The following is a 19851-nucleotide window of genomic DNA, read 5'->3' as shown; positions in this document are numbered from 1 at the left end:
GCTACATGTACTTAGTTCAGCCTGAGGGTTTAGAGAAAACCTTCAGGATAAGAAGAGACTTGAGTAGACCTTTGAAAGCCAAATCATCATTGGCTTTCTACCCCTCACCACCATCCTGACCCATTTCTCTCATCAAGAGGTTAGTAACTCTCTTACTATGTGTTCTATAGGAATCCTTCCATCATGGGCATCCTGGCTGCCAACAGGATCTTTTTGGAAGAGATCGGATCTCTGGATGGTGGGATGCTGGTCTGTGGAGGAGAGAACGTGGAGCTTAGCTTGAGGGTGGGTACATTTTCTTCTCATTATGAGAAAAAGCAGAGGGGGAAATAATTGGAGAGTAGTATGGTCTTTGGAATTCTGGAACAAGGCTGAATGTCATTGGCTCAAGAGATGGACAAATTATCATGTTTCCAAGTCACTAGGAAAGGCAGTAAAACTTCTGGAGTGGAACTTTCTAGTATAGGTTTGTATAATCTGGGAGATATGGATGGAAAGAGGTATAATTGAGGCTTGGCAGATGGTATTCTTATTTACCTTAAGGGAAATAAGCATTCCAAGCATTTTTCCAAGCATTTCCTAGATCTCATGCATAAAATATCCCTCCTATAGTATTCCTTTTGCAGCTTCTGTATAATCCAGAATCCTTTGTTAAAAGGCCTTGCCCCTTGGGTTTGTGGTTTTTCTTATTAATTTACCTTTCTTTCATCTTCCAGCCTAAGACTGAACTTTAAAAAAGGCACTAACTTATGTTAGTGAGAATTACATGAGTATTGGAAACAGACAGACTTAAGTCCAGATCCTACTCTACCACTTGAAAGTTTGTGTTATCTTGGGCAGATAGAAGCTCTCTAAGCCATACCTACTACATTGAGCACCTAGCATGCTGAGTGACATGTGACTTATGCTCATAAATGGTTAAAGATAAAAATAATAATGATAAGGATGTCAGGATGGCATTGTAAAAAAATGCTGAACTTGGCTTCTAATCCTGACTCTGCTAACTCACTGTGGACTGAGGTTCTATAAAATGGCTTTTTTTTCCCCCCAAGCCCTGAAATTCTGTGCCTGAGACCAGGTGATCTCTAGTCCATAACAGTGTCTGGAAGCATACGATATTTTCTAAAGCTTATTTAGATCTACAACTTTCAATTTTTTACTTGGAACTGATGACCCTAGAACTATATATTATACCCAATGAAGACCTAACCAGGACCTCACATTTATGTGTTAACAAATACAATTTGAGTCCCTATCTGGGTTATACCGTAAGCCACAGTAATTGTTGGGCAGAGAAAACTACTGCTTTGCATGTTTGTCTTGACCAGTTTTCCCTTTTATGAAATGAAGAGAAACATCCTTGTTTCATCTACCTCATAAGGATAATGGCACTGTTAAAATGTAATAAATATTTTTAAATGATTTATAAAGATATTAATTGAATCCTTGTTTGACTACTGTGAGAGAGGCTAAAATAACAGGTTTAAACAAGATAGAGATTGATTTCTTTTTCCCAGAACAGTTTGAACATAAGCAGTTCAGGATTAAGATGGCAGCTTCAGGGTGATGGGAACAAAAACCCATCTTGTGGTTCTGCTACACTCAACACCACACCTGTATTCTACTCAGTAGGAAGAGAAAGGGGGGGAAAGACAGAGCATGTTTTCTTTTTAAGGGCACTACCTGAAAGTTGTCTATGTTATTTCCCTCAAATCCCATTGGCCCCTGCTGGTCATATGGCCACTGGTGAGCGAAAAAGTCTGGGAAATGTAGATTTCAGCTAGTTGCTATGTGTGCAGTTATTCCTTCTACAACTATAGATGTAGAGGGAAATAGGTATTGAGTGTACAATTAGTCTCTAGCACAAAATAGAAATGTAGAAATAATTATTTTATGCATGGTACTTAGCAAAGTCCTAAGATGACCTTAGTTACATTAGGGCTGATGTTTTCCTATCTATCATAGCTTCCATGAATTTGGAACTCCAATTCTCCAACTTAGGACCCCAAGCCCTTCTTACCATTTCTGAGTTCCCCATGCTTTTCTCTGCTTTCTTCTTCTGCTGCTTCTTGTCTGTTTCCATTCCCCTCACCATCCCATATTGAACTCTGATATTTTAGTTTCCACAAGAAATTCTCTTTCTTTTAATATTTTGTGCTTTTTTGATAGATTTTGCTGGAAATGTAGGGAGTGTCAGGGAAAGGCCATTCTTTTCTTTTTCTTGGATAAAACAGTTCTACCCATATCTAGTTTCCTTAGTTTGTGTGTGTGACTATTTGCCTTTTAAAACCTTCCAGCACTTGTTAAGATCTGTCTTTCTCCAGTGACAGATCATGGGGAACATTAGAACTGCATGGAATGTTTTGTTCTGACATCTAGAGGCATGGTAGTGATAGTGCACATGGAAGTGTATAAATGGAGATGGACTGTTGGGGTTGATGCTCAAGAAAGGAAAACCAGCATTTATCAGGCACCTTGTGTATTCCTGACCCCTTGACAGAGCTTAATAGGCTCACTGCTCAGAATCCAATTCTGTCATTTACCTGCTGGTAAATGTGGGCAACTTACTTAAATGAGGATAATAATAATACCTACATGTTAAGGATTAAATTCATGAAAAACATTAGGGTAACATTTGCCACAGAGCAAGTCATTGTTACTATAAGCAGAAGCTTTACATCTCTCTCTGTGTGTTACACACACACACACACACACACACACACACACACCCCACACACAGAATGAGAATGGAGGAATGTTTGGCAAGTGGGAATAAACTGAAAGAGTAAAATTTGAAAACTGTTGGTCAAGGATAATAGTTAACATTACTTCATAAATGGCAATCATGACTTTTATCTTTTCACTTGAATTTAAGTTTTTTTTTGTGCCAAAATTTTTTTCTCCTCTGAATTCCTGTGGATTGGAAACTACCAGCAACTAAAAAAAATGAAATAAATTTGTATTTGAAATTTTAGATGTTTGGCTTCAGAAACTAAAATCTGAAAGCACATGAGTTTTAACCTCCACATGATTCTGGAAACTAATGAAGAGAAATTCAGGAAGATAATGGAAGAAAAGATCTGTTTCAAGTTAAAAATCATAGACATTTATGGATACTTGTTATGCCATTTATTCCTCCTGACAGCTTTATGCCCTTTGTGGATGAGCCACCTGAGACTCAGAAGGGGAGTGTTTTGCTTCTAGTTGCCAGGTATGCAGTGATAGAATCAGGGTTTGAACACAGGTCAGTCTGACTTCAAAGCATGGCTTTTTGTCATTGTGCTAGTCTGGGTTTTGGGGGATGAGGGAGAAGAATCTGTGGATTCAGAAGTAGAAGAAGGGATAAAAAAATTTTGAAAGTCAGATAAGGGGACTGACCCTTCAGGTGGTTAACTGAACCAGCAGGACCTAAGTTCCTCACTCTTATCTCAGAGGCTCCCTTGGGCATGAAGGTAGTAGGTTTTTAACCACTGCTAGATAGGCCAATTAACTCCCAGAAACTGCACTTTTCTTGGGAAACCATGAGGAGAAGACACTGGAGCCATTATATCAATCTAATATCATTAGATAATTCTATCATCTATCTGGATGAAGATCATATTTTTAAGCCAAATATTAGAGTATGTGGCCTGAAAAGTAAGTTTGTACCCATCAGGATGGCAAAGAAGAGTATTTATAATTATATCATTATATCATAAGTCATGATATCTCTTAGTCAAGAATTACTTGTATTAGTTATCTATTGCTGTGTAGCAGGATTATCACAAAGTTGGTGATTCAAAGCAAAGTGCATTTACCATCTCACCGTTTCTGTGGATTAAGAGTCCATGCATGGCTTAGCAGGGTCATCTGCAAAGCTGCAGTCAAAGTGTTGGCCAGGGCAGTCAAAGCGTTGGCCATTGAGGATTGACTAGGGAAAGATCTGCTTCCAAGCTCATGGGATTGTTGGCAGCACTCAGTTGCTTGAAGCCCTCTAGACTGAGAGAGCATTCAGTTTTTTGCTGGCTATCAGTTGGAAGCCACCCTTAGTTTCTTGCCCTGTGGCCTCTTTATCATGGTGGCTCACAACATGGTGGCTTGCTACTTCAAAGCCAACATGACAGCACGTCTTCTAACCAGATGGACACTGCAATCTTATATAGTGTAATCACATACATGCAATCATGTACATCCTATCACCTTTGCCATATTTTATTGGCTAGAAGGAGATCACAAGCCCACACTCAAAGGGAAGGGATTAGAGAAGGGTATGAACACTAGGAGGCAGGGATCATGGGAGCCCCTGAGAGTCTGTCCACCACATTGCTTTATATCTAGTATGCAGGACAGAGTGGGTCTTGGGAAGTGAAGTCCAGTGAGATTGGCTCAGAGTGTGGTACCTCTTAGGACTCTGGCACTTTCTTGGGGATAATAGAGCCAAAGGCAGCCATTCCTTTGGTCTGTTCAGGAAGATTTCCTGAAGGATGTAGGATTTTTGGAGCTGTCTGAACAATGGGAGAGAAGAATTTTGGTAGATTTCTAATGAAGGTTGTTTTAGGTAGGTAGGTTGAGAGGCCACATTGAGATGGGAGTGAGAGAACTAAATTTACATTCTTTAAAAATGATTCCAAAATGTGTTCTCTGTGAGTCTACAAGCTATGCTGCTTCTTGGTCATGGGCCTAGCCTGCCCAGGTGACTTTCTTTTCTTCTTTTACAGGTGTGGCAATGTGGAGGGAGAATCGAGATCTTACCCTGCTCCCGGATTGCTCACCTAGAGAGACACCACAAGCCCTATGCCTTGGATCTGAGTCTTGCCTTGAAGTGTAATGCTCTGCGAGTGGCTGAAATCTGGGTGGATGAGTACAAACACATGGTCTATTTGGCCTGGAACATACCTCTCCAGGTTTGTCATGGATTGAACAGAAGCAGGGAAGAACGAAGGAGGAGGAGGGGGTGATAAGTGTAGGAAATGGGAGAGATAGAGTGAAAGTGCCATCCCTGCCCTAAAAAATTAGCATAAAGTTCCGATGGTGCAAGGATAATGACATCTAACATTAGGTAGTAATACTATGCTCCAGGTAGTCATTAATCATTGCAACATATCTATGAGGAAGGTTTTTTTTTTTATTCTTCCAAGTTTACAGATGAAGAAACTGAAGTACAGAGAGTTGAAAGGAATTTGTTTAAAGTAATAAAGTAATAAGCAGGAGAGATATAATTTAAACCAAGGAATCTCCTAGATTCTATGATCTTCATGCATCATCTATACTGGGGGATTCCTTGTGGGGCAGGGCTGGACATTAGGAATTTATGGGACATGGCAGGTGGGATGTGGGATGGTGGGAATAGAGACTGTAACCCTGCTGGATGCACACAAATGAGGATGGCCTTCTTGGCTAAGGCCGGCCACCTGAGGTTGGCATGGCATGCTGTCTTCTGTCCTTGAGCTGCGACTCTGGGCTCAAGCATTCTTTCCCTTTGATTCCCCACAGATATCACTTGTAGAAAATCTCCTTCAATCTCTAAATCTTGCTACCAGAATATTCCTTTTGAAAGCCTTTTTCTATCATGAGGAGTATTTTGTGCCTTACTGGTGTAAACATTATCTCAAATGGGAGCAGTCTGCATTAGCTTGCTAATGAAGGGAAATAAACCTGAGTGGCCCTACTATGCAGGCCTTGCAAGTACCTTTGAAGCTAGCAGAGATTACTAGGTTTCAAGCTCTTCCCACTTTACTTGAAAAACTATAATTATCAAGGTTACCTTCCAGGCTATCAGGAAAATATTTCATTCCCTCGTGTGTCATTCATACCCTTTGGTGGAGTCAAGGATGTTATAAGGCACAGAAATAGTCCATGTTTAATTTATAGAACTCTGGAATCGATTTTGGAGACATTTCTTCCAGAATGGCACTCCGGAAGAACTGAAATGTAAAACTTTTGACTGGTATCTGAAAAATGTTTATCCAAACCTGAAGCCAATCCACAACATTGTGGGCTACAGAAGAGTATGTATCATGAAATTGCAACTCAGATTTTAAATATTTGACTATAAAAGACAATGGGACCTGAATTACATGACAGCTCAGAAAAGCATTTCCTAATTCCATCCTGTCCAGGATTATCTTTCTAGCCCTTACCTCCTTTCTCAGCTTTTTGCCCTTGGGCCTTCTCAGTGTCCTTTTGTCTCTTGCTCCCCAGACCCCATCTCTTTTCCTTGTCTTTGCCTCTGGTTCCTTACTTTGCAAACTGCAGCCCTAGATCTGACCTCTCAGTTTCTCAGCCAACCAGGGTATCTGGCTTGGTCCCCCTTCTCTATATGTGCTGTGACAGTCTGAGGGGTGGGAGTTCTTAGGAAGGAACATCACAGCAGCACCTCCTTCCAGCATTTGTCTAGTGCAAAGAGAATGGCTTCCAAGATCCCAAACCTCTGCTTCCTTTTGGTTGGTAATTTCTGGCACCCTTGGAGTAGTGGGGAAAAGGCACGACGTAGGGAGGCTTGAGGGCCCTCTTTCTCTACCTCTTTCCAATGGTGTTTCTGTGTGTTTTGCCCTTTCAGATGAAAAACACGTTGGATGAAAATATCTGCCTGGATCAGGGACTTGTTTCAGGCAAAACCCCCAGCATGTTTTATTGTCACAAATACAGTCTGCAGGTATCTTCCACAATCTCCCCTGCCCCAGGGTGAGTCTGTTGTGGCTCAGCCCCTGGCAACACTTGCCAGATTCAGACTAAGTGTTAGATGATGGGAAGGCAGAAACAGAGCATCCTGAGCAATGGGTAAGGGTGAAATCCAAACCTGTCTTTGTAACTAAGCACTTCGAAGTCCATTCAAAAAATCATACTAGACAGTTCAACTTTGGGTACAGGAATGATAGGTAGAAAGTATGCTCTGTCACATTTGTTCACAATGGTAATATTTTCATTGACAGTTACCTCAGGTTCCACCTGACAGTTCCCTTCCCCTCACTGTCTCCACCATCCTCCCACCACTCCTGGTATGCCCTGGAAGGTGGGCAGGTGATGCTACCTGTGACTTCTTCTGTAGAGAAGGAAACAGGGGCTAGAGAAGAGAGGCTAAATGGAAGTCGCTCCATAGAATAGAAGAGACCTGGCATCAAGTGGATGGTGCAGCCTGGGGGACTTTTTCCCCTGAGAATATTTTCATCCATCTTGTTACTTTGCATGTTGCCCTCACAGGGAACTTCTGGTAGTATGTATGATAGATAAGCATTTCCACCTGACAAATGAAAACACTGAGACACAAAAAGAACCCACTTGTCCAAGCTCACCAAGCAAGATAGTATCAGATTAAGAACTGGAAAGGTTTCTTGACAAGCCCATAGCTGGAGCTTATGATGACAGCTTCTGAAGTTCAGGTGTGTGTGTGTGTGTGTTTCAAAGATAATCTCCTTTGTCTATGCAAGTCATGATTGTGTTGGAGTCCTTGTATGGAATCAAGTAGGCTGGTGCCCCCTCCTTATGCCTGGTCTTCTTCCTAGAGTCAACTGGGGTTTGAGGTGAAGGAAGAGGAGGTGGATCCTTGTTACCCATGAAAGTTCAGTGCTCCCTCGTAGTGATTGAGTACATAGGGGACCCAGGAACAGCCTTCATGCCCTCTATAAGGTCAAGGACAGCCCCACTGACCGTATCCATGACAGATTCCTTTGCTCTCTTTTAGAATGTCTACTATCACCTAACTGGGGAGTTCTATGTGGGACCACTGATTGCGGAGGCACGTACTGATGATCACTGCCTGACAGACCCTGGCAATGGGGAGAAGCCCATTTGAGAGCCATGTTCCAAGGCAGTCCAAAACAGACTGCACATATATTGGGATTTTAAACCGGTGAGTCACATGTTTTTTTATTTTTATTTATTTATTTTTTAAAGATTTTATTTATTTATTTGAGAGAGAGAGAATGAGAGAGAGAGAACACCTGAGAGGGGATAGGGTCAGAGGACGAAGCAGACTCCCTGCTGAGCAGGAAGCCCGATGCGGGACTCGATCCAGGGACTCCAGGATCATGACCTGAGCCGAAGGCAGTCGCTTAACCAACTGAGCCACCCAGGCGCCCAGTCACATGTTTTTTTAAAGATAAGCATATTCAAATCTAGTCTGTGAGGTTCATATTTGATTTGATAGTGTTTTAGAAGGACTGGCTTTGTGGCAGTGGTAGGGAAAAGACTGGAAATGAAACTGGGCGTGGAACCCTGAGTCTGTTGGCGAAGGTGGATGGGTAAGGGAAGCAATATTGGAATCTGTTATAGTTTAACGGTAAGAGTTTAGGTTCGGTCCTAGTTCAGTCACCATTAGCAAGTTTCTTACCCTCTCTGATACTCAGTTTCCTCATTTATAAAATGGAGATCACAATATCTACTTTAGGAGCCTGTTGGGAGGATTAAATGAGATAGTGTGTATACAGAATTTAGCATGGTGCCTGCACATAGAAAGTATTCAGTAAATATTAGCCATTATGATTAGTTTTATTATTAATGGTAATCAGAGAATCTGGAGCCCTGGGCTGAAATTTGATAGTATAAAAGCCCTGGTTTTAATTTCAATATCAACTGACTAAGAACAGGGTGGAGGGAATCTGGCAGAATTCACAAGACAATGAGATAAGGGATTTGACTGACTATAGCCTACATGTGAGTTTACTGTGTGATGGGGCTGCATTAAGCCACATTGGCAGAGATGTGATGTCCTGATGAAGGGAGGCAATGCTCTGTCTGTGATGGTATCTCTGAGCATTTTGGTACTGTGTTAGGTTCAGGGGCTACATTTTAACAGACATGGATCAATCTAACTCATTTACTCCTAATGTAAAGCTAATAACTCTTCTAAAAATCTTCTTTCCAGGAAAACATATATATGGACATATGTGCACAATTTTGCTTACAATTTCAGAGGGTTTTTGGACCTAGATCAAGTCTTTTTGAACTAGGCACTATCAGTGAGAAGGAGGAGGAGGGTAAGCTGTGTTTCTGCTCTTCACTTCCTGCTCTATATGGAACTACATGTAATTCTATGAAAGGCTATGCTCCCTCTTATCTTAGGCTTTTGTGTACGTATTATTCCCTCTCCTCCCACCTCTTTACTGGGCCAACTACAAAATGTTCCTCTGGCCTCAGACATTGTCTTCTTTGAGCAGCCATCTGTGCTCCACAGGACGAGGATGAGTGATTCGTGCTCTCAGGGCTCTTCGTACAGGTTTTATCTCACGATTATTTCTAAGTACCTCCTCACTTGCTTCTTTTAATCACTAGACTGTGAGCTGGAGGGCAGGGCCTGGGTTTTGTTGTTGTTGTTGTTGTTTTCTCTCTGGCATCTAGCACAGTGCCTGGAACATGACAGGCACTCAATAAATAATTTCAGAGCAGAGGAAAGATTGGCAAATCTGGAGGCACTAGCTTGGAGACATGAGCCTAGAGAAAAGATGATGCTGATTTCATGAGGAAGAGGGATTAGATTTGTTCAGTTTCTGCAGGGGGGCAGAATTGAGACCAGTGACTGGAGATCAAGGAGAGGGAGTTCAACTTAACATAAGGGGAGGACTTTCTAATAGCCTGACAGCTTAAGCTATCCTACAGAATAATGGGCTGCCTAGCAAGGTGGTGAGCTTTCTGTCAATGGCAGTCACCAAGCAGACATGTTTGACAGGCAGGTCCAGTGTGCTAAATGTGAGTTTTTGATGTCCTTAACAGTATCTTTTTTGTGTATGCAGAAAATACTATCACAGGTTTACTTTAGTTTTAAAAATTAATATTAAATTAAGTTATAAATTAAAGAACTATAGTTTTTCTTAAACTTTTACATTCAGCTTAGAAATCTTATTATTTTATTAAAAAACCCAGCAGTTTTTAACAATCACTTTTTTTTTCATTTCCAATCTGTATGACTTTTATTCGTTTTGTTTTTCTTGCTATATTACATTAGCTAGAATTTCGAGTACTATGTTGAATAAGAATGGTGAGACTGGATATCCTGACTTTGTTCCCAAATGCAGGGGGAAAGCATTGAGTCTTTCATCATTGCATATACATTAGCTGTAGATTTTTTGTAGATGCTCCTTATCAAACTGAAGTAATTTATCTGAATTTCTAACTTGCTAAGAAATATTTTTATTGTGAATGTGAGCTGGATTTTGCCAAATGCTTTTCCTTTGTCAATTGATATCATATTTTTTCTTCTTTAGTTTGTTGATATGATGGATTACACTGATTAATTTTCTAATGTTGAAACAACCTTGTGTGCCAGGAATAAACCACACTTAGTCATGGTGTACACTTCTTTTCATAACTTTATTGGATTTGGTTTGCTTGTATGTTGTTGAAGATTTTTGTGTCTGAGTTCATTAGAGGTAATGACCTGCAGCTTTTCTCTTTTCTTTTTTTTCTTCTTGGTACTGTCTTTGGTTTTAGTATAAAGGTAATAAAGGCCTCATAAAGTGAGTTAGGAGGTGTTTTCTCTTCCTAATTGATAAAATTTGTCCTATTGACAAAAATTTAGAATAGATCAGTTTCTGAAAGAGGCATTTCTGGAAGAGATTTTCTGGAAGAGATTGTCTTAAATTGGCATTAATCCTTCTTTAAATGCTTGGTATAATTCTCCAGTGGAACCATATGGGCCTGGAGGTTTCTTTCCAGGGGCTTTTAAACCAGGAATTAAAATATTTTAAAACCCTTTTGGCCTTGTGTGTACCCCACAAATTCCTGCCTATACTCAAAACTATCAGCACAATCCCCTGAGCCTGAAGCCAAGTTCAGTGAGCCTGGTTTCCACTCTGAAGCACCCAAGCATAGACACTTTGCTCCTTGCACACTTCCTGCATTCAGATCTGCCAGCTTTCTAGGCCTGTGTGCACAGGTGATGTGCCAGCCTGGCAGGCCTTCTTCCTGGAGCTCAAATTGAAAAATTTTTTAATAGTTCAGGGCTATTCAGATCATTTATTTCATGTTGATTGAATTTCAGTGCTTTATGGTTTTTCAGGAATTGGTCCATTTCTTCAAATTTATGAGTATAAAGTTATTTGCAACAGTGAATTAATTAATTTATTTATACAAGTGACATTATATTAGTTTCAAGTGTATAACATAATATGCCTAATTTATGCATAAATTGCAAAATGATCACCACAGTAAGTCTAGTTAACATCGATCACCACACATAATTACAAAAACATTTTTTTCTTGTGATGAGAACTTTTAAAATCTACTCTCTTAGCAACTTTATGGGGGAATTTACAATTTAATAAATTCCCTTAAACATTACATACTATATTTATAAATTTAATACATTGAATTTTCTTTCTTAAGAATGTCAATTATCTGATTTTAAATTAATGATTCTTAAATTCTATTATATGTTTCAACAGTGTTTGCAATTTGGTAAGATTTCACAAACTTAATTATTCAATTACACATTTTTAAATTGGTAACACAAGGTTAATCTGTAAGATTTTTTTTTTTAAACATAGCAGGTACTTAAAAATAGTAACTATACACAGAATCTTTAACAAATACTATGTGTTTAACATCTTTACTTGATCCTAAATCTCCCAGGAATTAAACATACTAGTTATGCTAAAGAAACAATTATAACATCTCAAACATTTTGAGGTTTGCCTTTCCAAGAGAATTTTGGAAAGATCACTTTCTCAGCTGGCTGAAGTTGCTGAGGGAATATAGATTCTGGTTGGGTGTGAGGCCTGGAGCTGCAGGACATGCAGGGGAATTTTGCCCACCACTCCAATGTCCAAGCCAGGTCCCTTTTTAGGTGACTGTGTCAAGAAGTCCAGAAGTTGAAGAAAGAGGTGATCATGTAGCTCATGAGTCAATTCATTCTATCTAAGCCTTTCCTATCCACCTTATCTTAGGATCACAGTTCTTTCAGGTAAGAAAGCTGTAGACACAACTTACACATTCATTCCACTAAAAAGCTACCAAAGATAATTTCCAGAATTGAGAGGGAGTTAAGACTAAATAATCCTTTCGTCTTCCAATTGCATGATTCATGGTTTGAGTCAACCAGAGGAGGTGTGACTTCTGAAAGCCACAAGAGAGATGGCATCAATGACTGAGAAGGGACCCAATTTGAACATCTGGACTTTGAAATGAGGAGCAGAGTTGCGAGTAGAGACATACTGAAATAATGGAGGGTTGGGGTAAATGTCATCATGCAGAAGTCTTCTGGATTGAGTGACACAAAGAAGAGTTCTGGGAGAGGCAGTGAGAATGAGGAGTCAGGGTTCGAGAAATAAAAAGGAAGAGATACTGTGGGAACGTGTCACGCTAGTGGGCACAGTTGCAGAAGGCAGTTTAGCTCTCTGCGTGAAAAACCCTGATGCTAATCAGCGCCCCCAAATTAATTGTGACCCCTTTTATGGTGCTCATTCTGTTTTAAGACAGTATTTTAAAAAATAATATAGAATGTGGGTCAAAACTAATATGGAAAATATCTTAATATTTATCATAGCAAAATATTAGGAAAAATTAAATGCCCGACAGTAGGGGAGATTTTTGTTCATCCCCTGAATATTGAACTGAATATTATATAGCCATTCAAATTATATCCTCAAAAAGTATATTTTCAAAAATTAATGAAATTGGAAAGTACACGAGATATTAAATCATGATATTAAACTTAAAAAGCAGGATATACAAACTATATATACAATGTTATTCTATTACGAGTACTTCTAATTTTTGAAATATGCTTTCCAAATTAAAAGAAAGAACACATATTCCTTCTGTGAAAGTGGAAAATAAACAAAACCAAAAATTCCTTAAAAACTGTCAGACAACACCCCCTAAATAAAAACCAAGCCAAATATGTATAAGATCCAGATGAACACATTGTAAAGGAAAGAAGTCTGAAGAAGGTGCAAAGAATACTTCCAAAGGACATGTCACATGGAAGTGGAGAGAAAATAGAAAAAAAAAAAGCGTCACTGACTTTATCTAAAAAATCACAATAAATTAGAACAGCCAAGATTTATTGAGTACATATAATGTATAGGCACAATCTAATTTAATCTTTACATAAATCTTACAAGAGAAATATTATCATTAGCTCTACTTTACTTATGAAGTTACTAAACCACAGAGAGTCAAATAATATAACCAAGGTCACATAGCAGATTAAATGTCCAGATTCAAACACAGAATCTTATCCACTGTTGTTATCGCCTCGTTGCTTGGGAAGTTTGGTTCTGAAAGGGAGGAAAGCACTGAATTTTGGTTAAAAAGGATGATAGAGTTAAGGATTATTTTCCCCCTCTAATATCGGGGGGAATTTTTGAATTTTCTTTCTTAAGAATGTCAATTATCTGATTTTAAATTAATGATTCTTAAATTCTATTATATGTTTCAACAGTGTTTGCAATTCAAAAATTTATTGAATTTTCTTTCTTAAGAATGTCAATTATCTGACCCAGACACATAGAAAAGTAGAATCTGGAATCTGCCCAGAGGGAGAAATGAAAGAACGATGTTAAACAGGAAGAGTGTTTCTCTGGCATCCACATCAGAGCACGGGGCTGCTAGCAATAGAGAGAGGCAGGGCAGCTCCTTTGAGACCACCCACAAGCAGTGTCCTGAGGGTCCCTCATGGCACTTGGGGAGGGACTAGACTGGCTGGCAGTGTGATCTTTTCAACAAAGTGAAAAAAAAAAGCATTTAGTGTAAGTGAGCATCAAGCACCAAGTGGGGACCAGGGTTAAAGAGTGCTGAAGAGGTCTGGAAGAATAACCCTAAGGAGTAAGCCAAGTTTTAAGCCAGACTTCTGTAGGCACATTTGTGGTCAGGCCTGCTTGGTTGGTGGACCCTCTCCAGGAGCACCCTGTGGGCTACAAACAGGGCCCACAGAAAGGAGCAGTGGAGGTGACAGGAAGATTTCTAGAACCAGGGGTGCCTGCGTGACTGCCCGCACTGGGGAGGTACACTGGGGAGGTGCACCTCAGAGAAGTCCAGTGTGGGCAGGGCAGGCAAGTTTAGGGGAGCAGGGTTGGCAGTGGGGGTTGCATTTTGTAATGGAAAGAGATCAGAGGAAGCAGGGTTTGGACATACTGCTGCAGCCCTGCTCAATGTTGAAATGTTTGGTGGTAGGTTCCAAAGTGGGACAGTGAGATCAGGGTCTCTCACTAGACCTTCAAATAGAGGCTGTTAACTCAGGATGACAGCAGAGGGCAGGGTGGATAAAGCGAAAACAACTTCACCGAGGCACTGAAATAGATTCTGTGAGTGATTCCTGCAAAGAAGTGGAGAGGGGTGTAGGAAATGGGAGGACTAGGAGAAGAGGACAGGACCAGGACAGATGGCATGATGACAGTAGTTGAGCCATAGATATGAGGAAGGAGCTTAGGGGCTGGAGGTGGCACATAGGAACAAAAAGAAGGATAACCCTTCCTCCCCTTCCCCCATTAGAATGGGAAGAGTCAGAGATGTACTAATTTACTGCACATCTTTCATGTCAGGCACAAGATGCTCAATAAATATTAACCAACTAATTTAATTCAATTAGTATTAATTTTAACCCTAATATTAACTATAAACCCATTTTACAGATGAGGAAATTGAGACTTAGGATAGGTAATTTGCCGGAGCCCTCTCCTATATGTGGTGGAGTAGGGATTTAGCCCAGACTCTTTGGCTCCTAAGCCCATAACATTCCCAGTAGTAAACTTTGGTGAAGCCCCCAGGGCAGAACAGGTAGGAACTGCTCCCCCCCACAACCCCCACAGTGGTAGAGAAAACAAGCTGAGATGCCTGAATGTAGCTTCTGCTCCTTTGGCCACCAAGCTTCACTGAAGAAGGAGGGAGAATCCTGATGGGTTTCATGGGCTCAGGGATGAAGATGTGGAAAGGAAGGCCAAGTAGAGAAGGACCATGGCTCTCCAAGATGTGTCATGTCTAGACAGTCACACTGCCCTGATGCTTCAACCTCATGAGAGGTGGATGATAACAGAAACCCAGCACAGCCTTGCTTCCTCCTAGATCTGTGGTTAGTCTGCCATGGTACTAGTAGAGAAAGCCCTGGGTGGTCTAACTCTGCCCTTTGCTTCATTTCCCCTCTGGATGACTGGCAGAAGATTGAGGGACTCTTCAAGCATGTGGCTGAGCACAGCAGGAAGAGCAGAAGCAGGGGAGATGAGGGCATTTTGATACCTTGACTCTGTCTCTTCTCCATCCAGGAAAAAGCTGTCATGAACAGAGCCACCAAGCGATGTCTGGAGATGAAGAAAGACACTTCCAGCATCTATGAGCCTGTGCTCCAGACCTGCACCACACAAGCGTGGACAATACAGTATACTGTGCAAAACTGGGGGTCAAACTGGCTTCCAGTGATCCTCAGAGAGCCTGGATTTGGGATACCAGTCCTTGCCACTGGAATGGCTTCTACTCCTAATGCTGCTCAAATAGGGAGAGGGTGAGAATAGGAAAGTATGTGTGTATGTTTACTGTGACTTCGGCCTGCAACACACAGGCTAGGGGAGACGAAGTGTATGCGTGTGTGAGGATGTCCAGGCTGCAGACGGGTGAGGAAACTCCCCCAGCTTCCCTTGGAAAGTCATGATATATATCAAATGCCATTATTGGAAACTCCTTGAGATAAGCACCATTATCTGGCTGCTGTGTGGGGACAGAACTAGGAGGGTGGAAGTCTATCATTGACTTCTGCCAACACTGTTTAGTCTTCATGCCTGACAACTACTGTTGCCATCTGCCCCACACATCCTCCCCCAGCCCATCTGCTCAGAGACTTCCCAGACAGCTTGGGGGCTGCTCCATGGGAGAGGCTGGGTCATCATCGGGCTGACAGCATGACAATGATTCAGGTGGCACCAGTTCTCTGAAGGTGTGTTGCCCCTGCTGTTCCCCTTTTCTGAACTGTCCTGAAAGATGCAGCAAATAGACAAGTAATCTTTAAAAATTCCTCTGTCATCACTCCAGAGCAGTTTTATTTGGATTACCCAATCTCTCCCATACCAAAGAGATTCTGGAGGCTGAGGGTAGGAGAGAATGTGTCTCCACTAATCCCAACTCTGCACAGTGCATAGAGAATGGTAGAAAAGTCCAAGTCCATCTGAGTCTTTAAGTAGTTTCTAACACTTAATAGACTTGATTACCTCTTTCCTTCCATTCTCCCTGAAAATTATGGAGAAATTGAGGCTTGAAACAGAGGGGCATCACTTATTGGGACACAAAGAAAGAATTGTAGGCACAGACTTAAAACCAAAGGCACTTACTGCTGTCTGTTGGATAAATCCTTTCCCCTAATTGGTAAATTGGGAAGAGATGTCTAGGGATGCCAATTTTGGCAAGGTCCTGGTGGTTGGTGGGAGTGGGCACCATGATAGGAGAGGAGGTAGGATGTTATATGTATATGTTGTTTTGTGGTCTCACCTTTCAAGGATGTGCAAACTGGTCCCTTCCTTAAGAGCATCACCTTTTCCTTTTAGTTTTATGTCAGTGCTACTTGGGTATGATTCTGGGAATAATTAGGCTTCTTTTAGGCATTAGGCAGACAAGACACTGATAATTTAGTACAGAATTAAATCAGCTAATTTTTTTAAAGTAAGCTTTTAGAAGTGCATAAGTCATAAGTGTACAGCTTGATAAAACTTTCACAGTGGCCGAATCCATATCCAAGAACTAAAACATTACCTTAGGTAGGATATTATGATGAAAAAATTAAGGAACAGGATAAATGTTAAGCAAATGTATAACTTGTAGTTTCTTCATAGCAAATTGAAGGGAAAATGCAATTCATAGCAAAACTTTTTTTTTTTAAAGCTTGTACCCATTAGAAAGATGGGTAAAAAATGGGTAATATCCTTAAACATACGAAAAGATGTTTAATCTCACTCAGAGAAATGCAAATTAAAATGGTACCGAGATAATTTTTCACTTAAATAGGTGAAAATTAAAAATTATGACAGCACATTCTGTTAGCAAGGTTGTGGGAAACAGATAGTCTCATATTTTGATGATAGGGATGCAAATTGGTACAACCATTTTGGAGGGATATTTGGCAGTATTTAAAAATACTGTAGGGGCACCTGTGTGGCCCAGTTGGTTAAGTGTCTGAGTCTTGATTTTGGCTCAGGTCATGATCTCAGGGTCCTGAGATCAAGCCTCAGGTCAGGCTCCACTCTCAACAGGGAATCTGCTTGAGATTCTCTTCCTCTCCTTCTGCCCCTGCCCCTGACTCATGTGCATGTGCATGTTCTCTCTCTCAAATAAATAAATAAATCTTAAAAAATACTATATGTGCACTTTTTTGTGTGTGTAACTCTACCTTGAGAAACTCACACCTCCAAAAAATAAGAAAATACTTATGTGTAAATGAATTATTTGCAGTATTGAATTTAATTATAAAATGTTGGAAATGAACCATAATGTTCAAACATCAGCAAGTGGTTGAATATATCCATACAACAGAGTACTATGCAGCTATGGAAAAGAACTAGGAACATTTCTTTGAACTGATATGGAACGTGTTCCGGTGTGAAAAAAAAGAAAATCATATTTATAGTTTGTACTTTTTAGGTAAGAGATAAGGGGGAAATATACATGTATCTGTTGATTTCTGCAAAATGAAACATAAGGATAAACCAGAAACTAATGAGATTGGTTACTTATGGCTGGTATTGGTTGGAAATAGGATGGAAAGGATTGAGGATAGAAACAAGATAGAAGGGATGTGGGGAGAGTGACATTTCTCAAAACATATATTTTTCTGTAATTTAGACTTTTAGAATCATGTTATGTTTCATATGTTCAAAACATAAATATACAAACCCAACAAGGATAAAGGGAAACCCAAAATGGAGTGCAAACAAAACCAAGTGAACCTACCTATGTTTCTGTGTTTAACACACTCATTCTGAGCACACTCAGCATCCAGCATGCAGATCTTTGTTTCTAAATATTTTCGAGTAAAAGGAATTAGGGCTCCTTGGAGAAATAGCTGATTTGGGGCTTAGACATTTTCCTGTGCTAGAGAATAAGGAAATGCTCCAAGGGTGATGGGGACATGTCACAACCTATAGCAGCCAGATCCAAGGGGTTCTCACTGGCCAAAACTAGAATAGTTTGAGCATTAAAATAAATAATGCTTTTATTATATAGATTAAAAGCCATAGAAAAAGTAAGTGAAGGAATGGATGGATAGATGGATGAATGAATGCATGGGGAGAAGGGAAAGCTCTTCCTTAATGTAGACTGCCAATTAAAAAATGTAGGGAGAAATCTGGAATTAGAAAATTATCTGACAATCCATAGTTAAAATTGTTTCAGGCAAGAATCTTAAATGGATATTAAAATTAATGGGTGATGAGAAACAGAATACATACATAGTATCAAAGTAACCCTTCAGAAGATATTTGTTAACTACAAAGGGAAAACTAATTTCATGGTGGAGAAATCTGACAGACACCATCTTAACTGAGTGATCAATGTTAATATCGCCAGTTACAAGACAAATGGATATCACATGACTTCTGATAAGATGCACCCAGAAAATACAACATCATTTCCAATGGTATTCTTGCCCCCAACACAGGATCTGAATCTATAATTTTTAGGAAACAATTAAACCCAAATCAAGGAATATCCTTCAAAATAAATGGTCTGTCTGCTTCAAAATGTCAAAGTCATAAAAGACAAAGAAAGACTGAAAAACTTCCCCAGACTAAAGGAGACAAAGAGTCTCGACAGCTAAATATAATGTGTGGTCCTGGATGGGAATCTGGGCCTGAGGGGAAATTAGTTTTCCTTTGTTCTAAAGAACAGCAGTAGACAACTGATGAAATTTAAATAAGGTTTTTTGATCAGATAACAGTACTGTATCAATGTTATCTTCCTGATTTTGATCACTGTACTCTGCTTATATAAGAATATAAGAGAATGTCCTTGATTTTACAAGATACTCTATGGATGGATTGGGGGAGGGGCATTATCGTTGAGATTATATCTATTATACTTTATATAACCTCCTTAGCAAAGAGACCTAGGCAAAAAGTCAACTTTATGACAAGTTAAGAAATGGATATAGTTTATTTTCCTTCTTTCTCTAACAAGTCATGATGGCTAGATCAGGACTTGTCTTTTCCAAGCACCTTGTCAATCTCCTTCCATTTTTAAAGGTTCGTCATTAGCTACTAAATGAGGCTGGTGGCTTCTGCTTCCAATACATTTCCTAGCTGAGGCAAAATTGAAGAAGATGGGCTGTGCTGTCCTATTTTTACAGGTGCTTTGTCCTGGGGCTAGTAGCAGCCCCCAAGTCCTAGTTAGTCTCCCCTCACCAAGCTCCCTATGTCCCCTTCCAGAGAGCTTGCTGGTAGGCCTTCCCATTGGGCCTACAGCACATCTTGATTAGTGTTCCACACGAGAATTCCTTCCCAGCAGTGCTCAGGAAAGTTCTGCATTTTTTCAAATTTCAAGTTTCAAGAAAAATCAGTTGAAAAATTAGGAAGACAAGAAAGAGCTCTATAATTCTCCTGCAAGAATTAAAGCTTTGTCGGTAACATAGAAGTGTTACTGGTTTGAAGGAACCCACTGTCATCCAATGGAATGCAGGAACAGGAAACACTGAGACACAGAGTCCAAGGTTAAGGATGTATTTTCGGAAACCAGGACAGGAGTGTGCAGAAAAAAAGATGGCCACAGTCTAATCAGTTGGTCACGCATATAGCAATAGCCATGCTGTAAGTGTGTGTGTTGGTCTATTTGCCTCTACTGGTGAGGAATTCTTGCAAATAAAAATACATATTAAGTTTTTATGCATAGCGTACTTCATACAAATCTTACGAAATTCCAAGGAATAACAAGTTTGGGGAGCAAAATATGGTCTTAAATTGGCAATTT

At 40.1% G+C, this 19851-nt stretch overlaps 1 protein-coding gene across 1 annotated transcript in view; it reads left to right on the top strand.

Annotated features, from left to right (window-relative positions):
* The window catches only part of GALNT8 (polypeptide N-acetylgalactosaminyltransferase 8), a 46124-nt gene extending 28949 nt beyond the window's left edge, over positions 1–17175 (top strand). The window contains 7 exon segments of the mRNA XM_045869907.2: positions 171–285; positions 4698–4883; positions 5851–5893; positions 5896–5987; positions 6539–6634; positions 7661–7828; positions 15174–17175. Of these exon segments, the coding sequence (XP_045725863.2) occupies positions 171–285; positions 4698–4883; positions 5851–5893; positions 5896–5987; positions 6539–6634; positions 7661–7828; positions 15174–15413 (940 nt within the window). The 3' untranslated portion in view covers positions 15414–17175.
* Positions 17176–19851: the final 2676 nt, after the last annotated feature.

This window comes from Mirounga angustirostris, unplaced genomic scaffold (assembly GCF_029215605.1).
Source record: "Mirounga angustirostris isolate CCGP_5_RB_7025 unplaced genomic scaffold, mMirAng1.0.hap1 SCAF_5, whole genome shotgun sequence".
Lineage (NCBI taxonomy): Eukaryota > Metazoa > Chordata > Mammalia > Carnivora > Phocidae > Mirounga > Mirounga angustirostris.
This window is presented reverse-complemented; position numbering and strand designations above follow the sequence as displayed.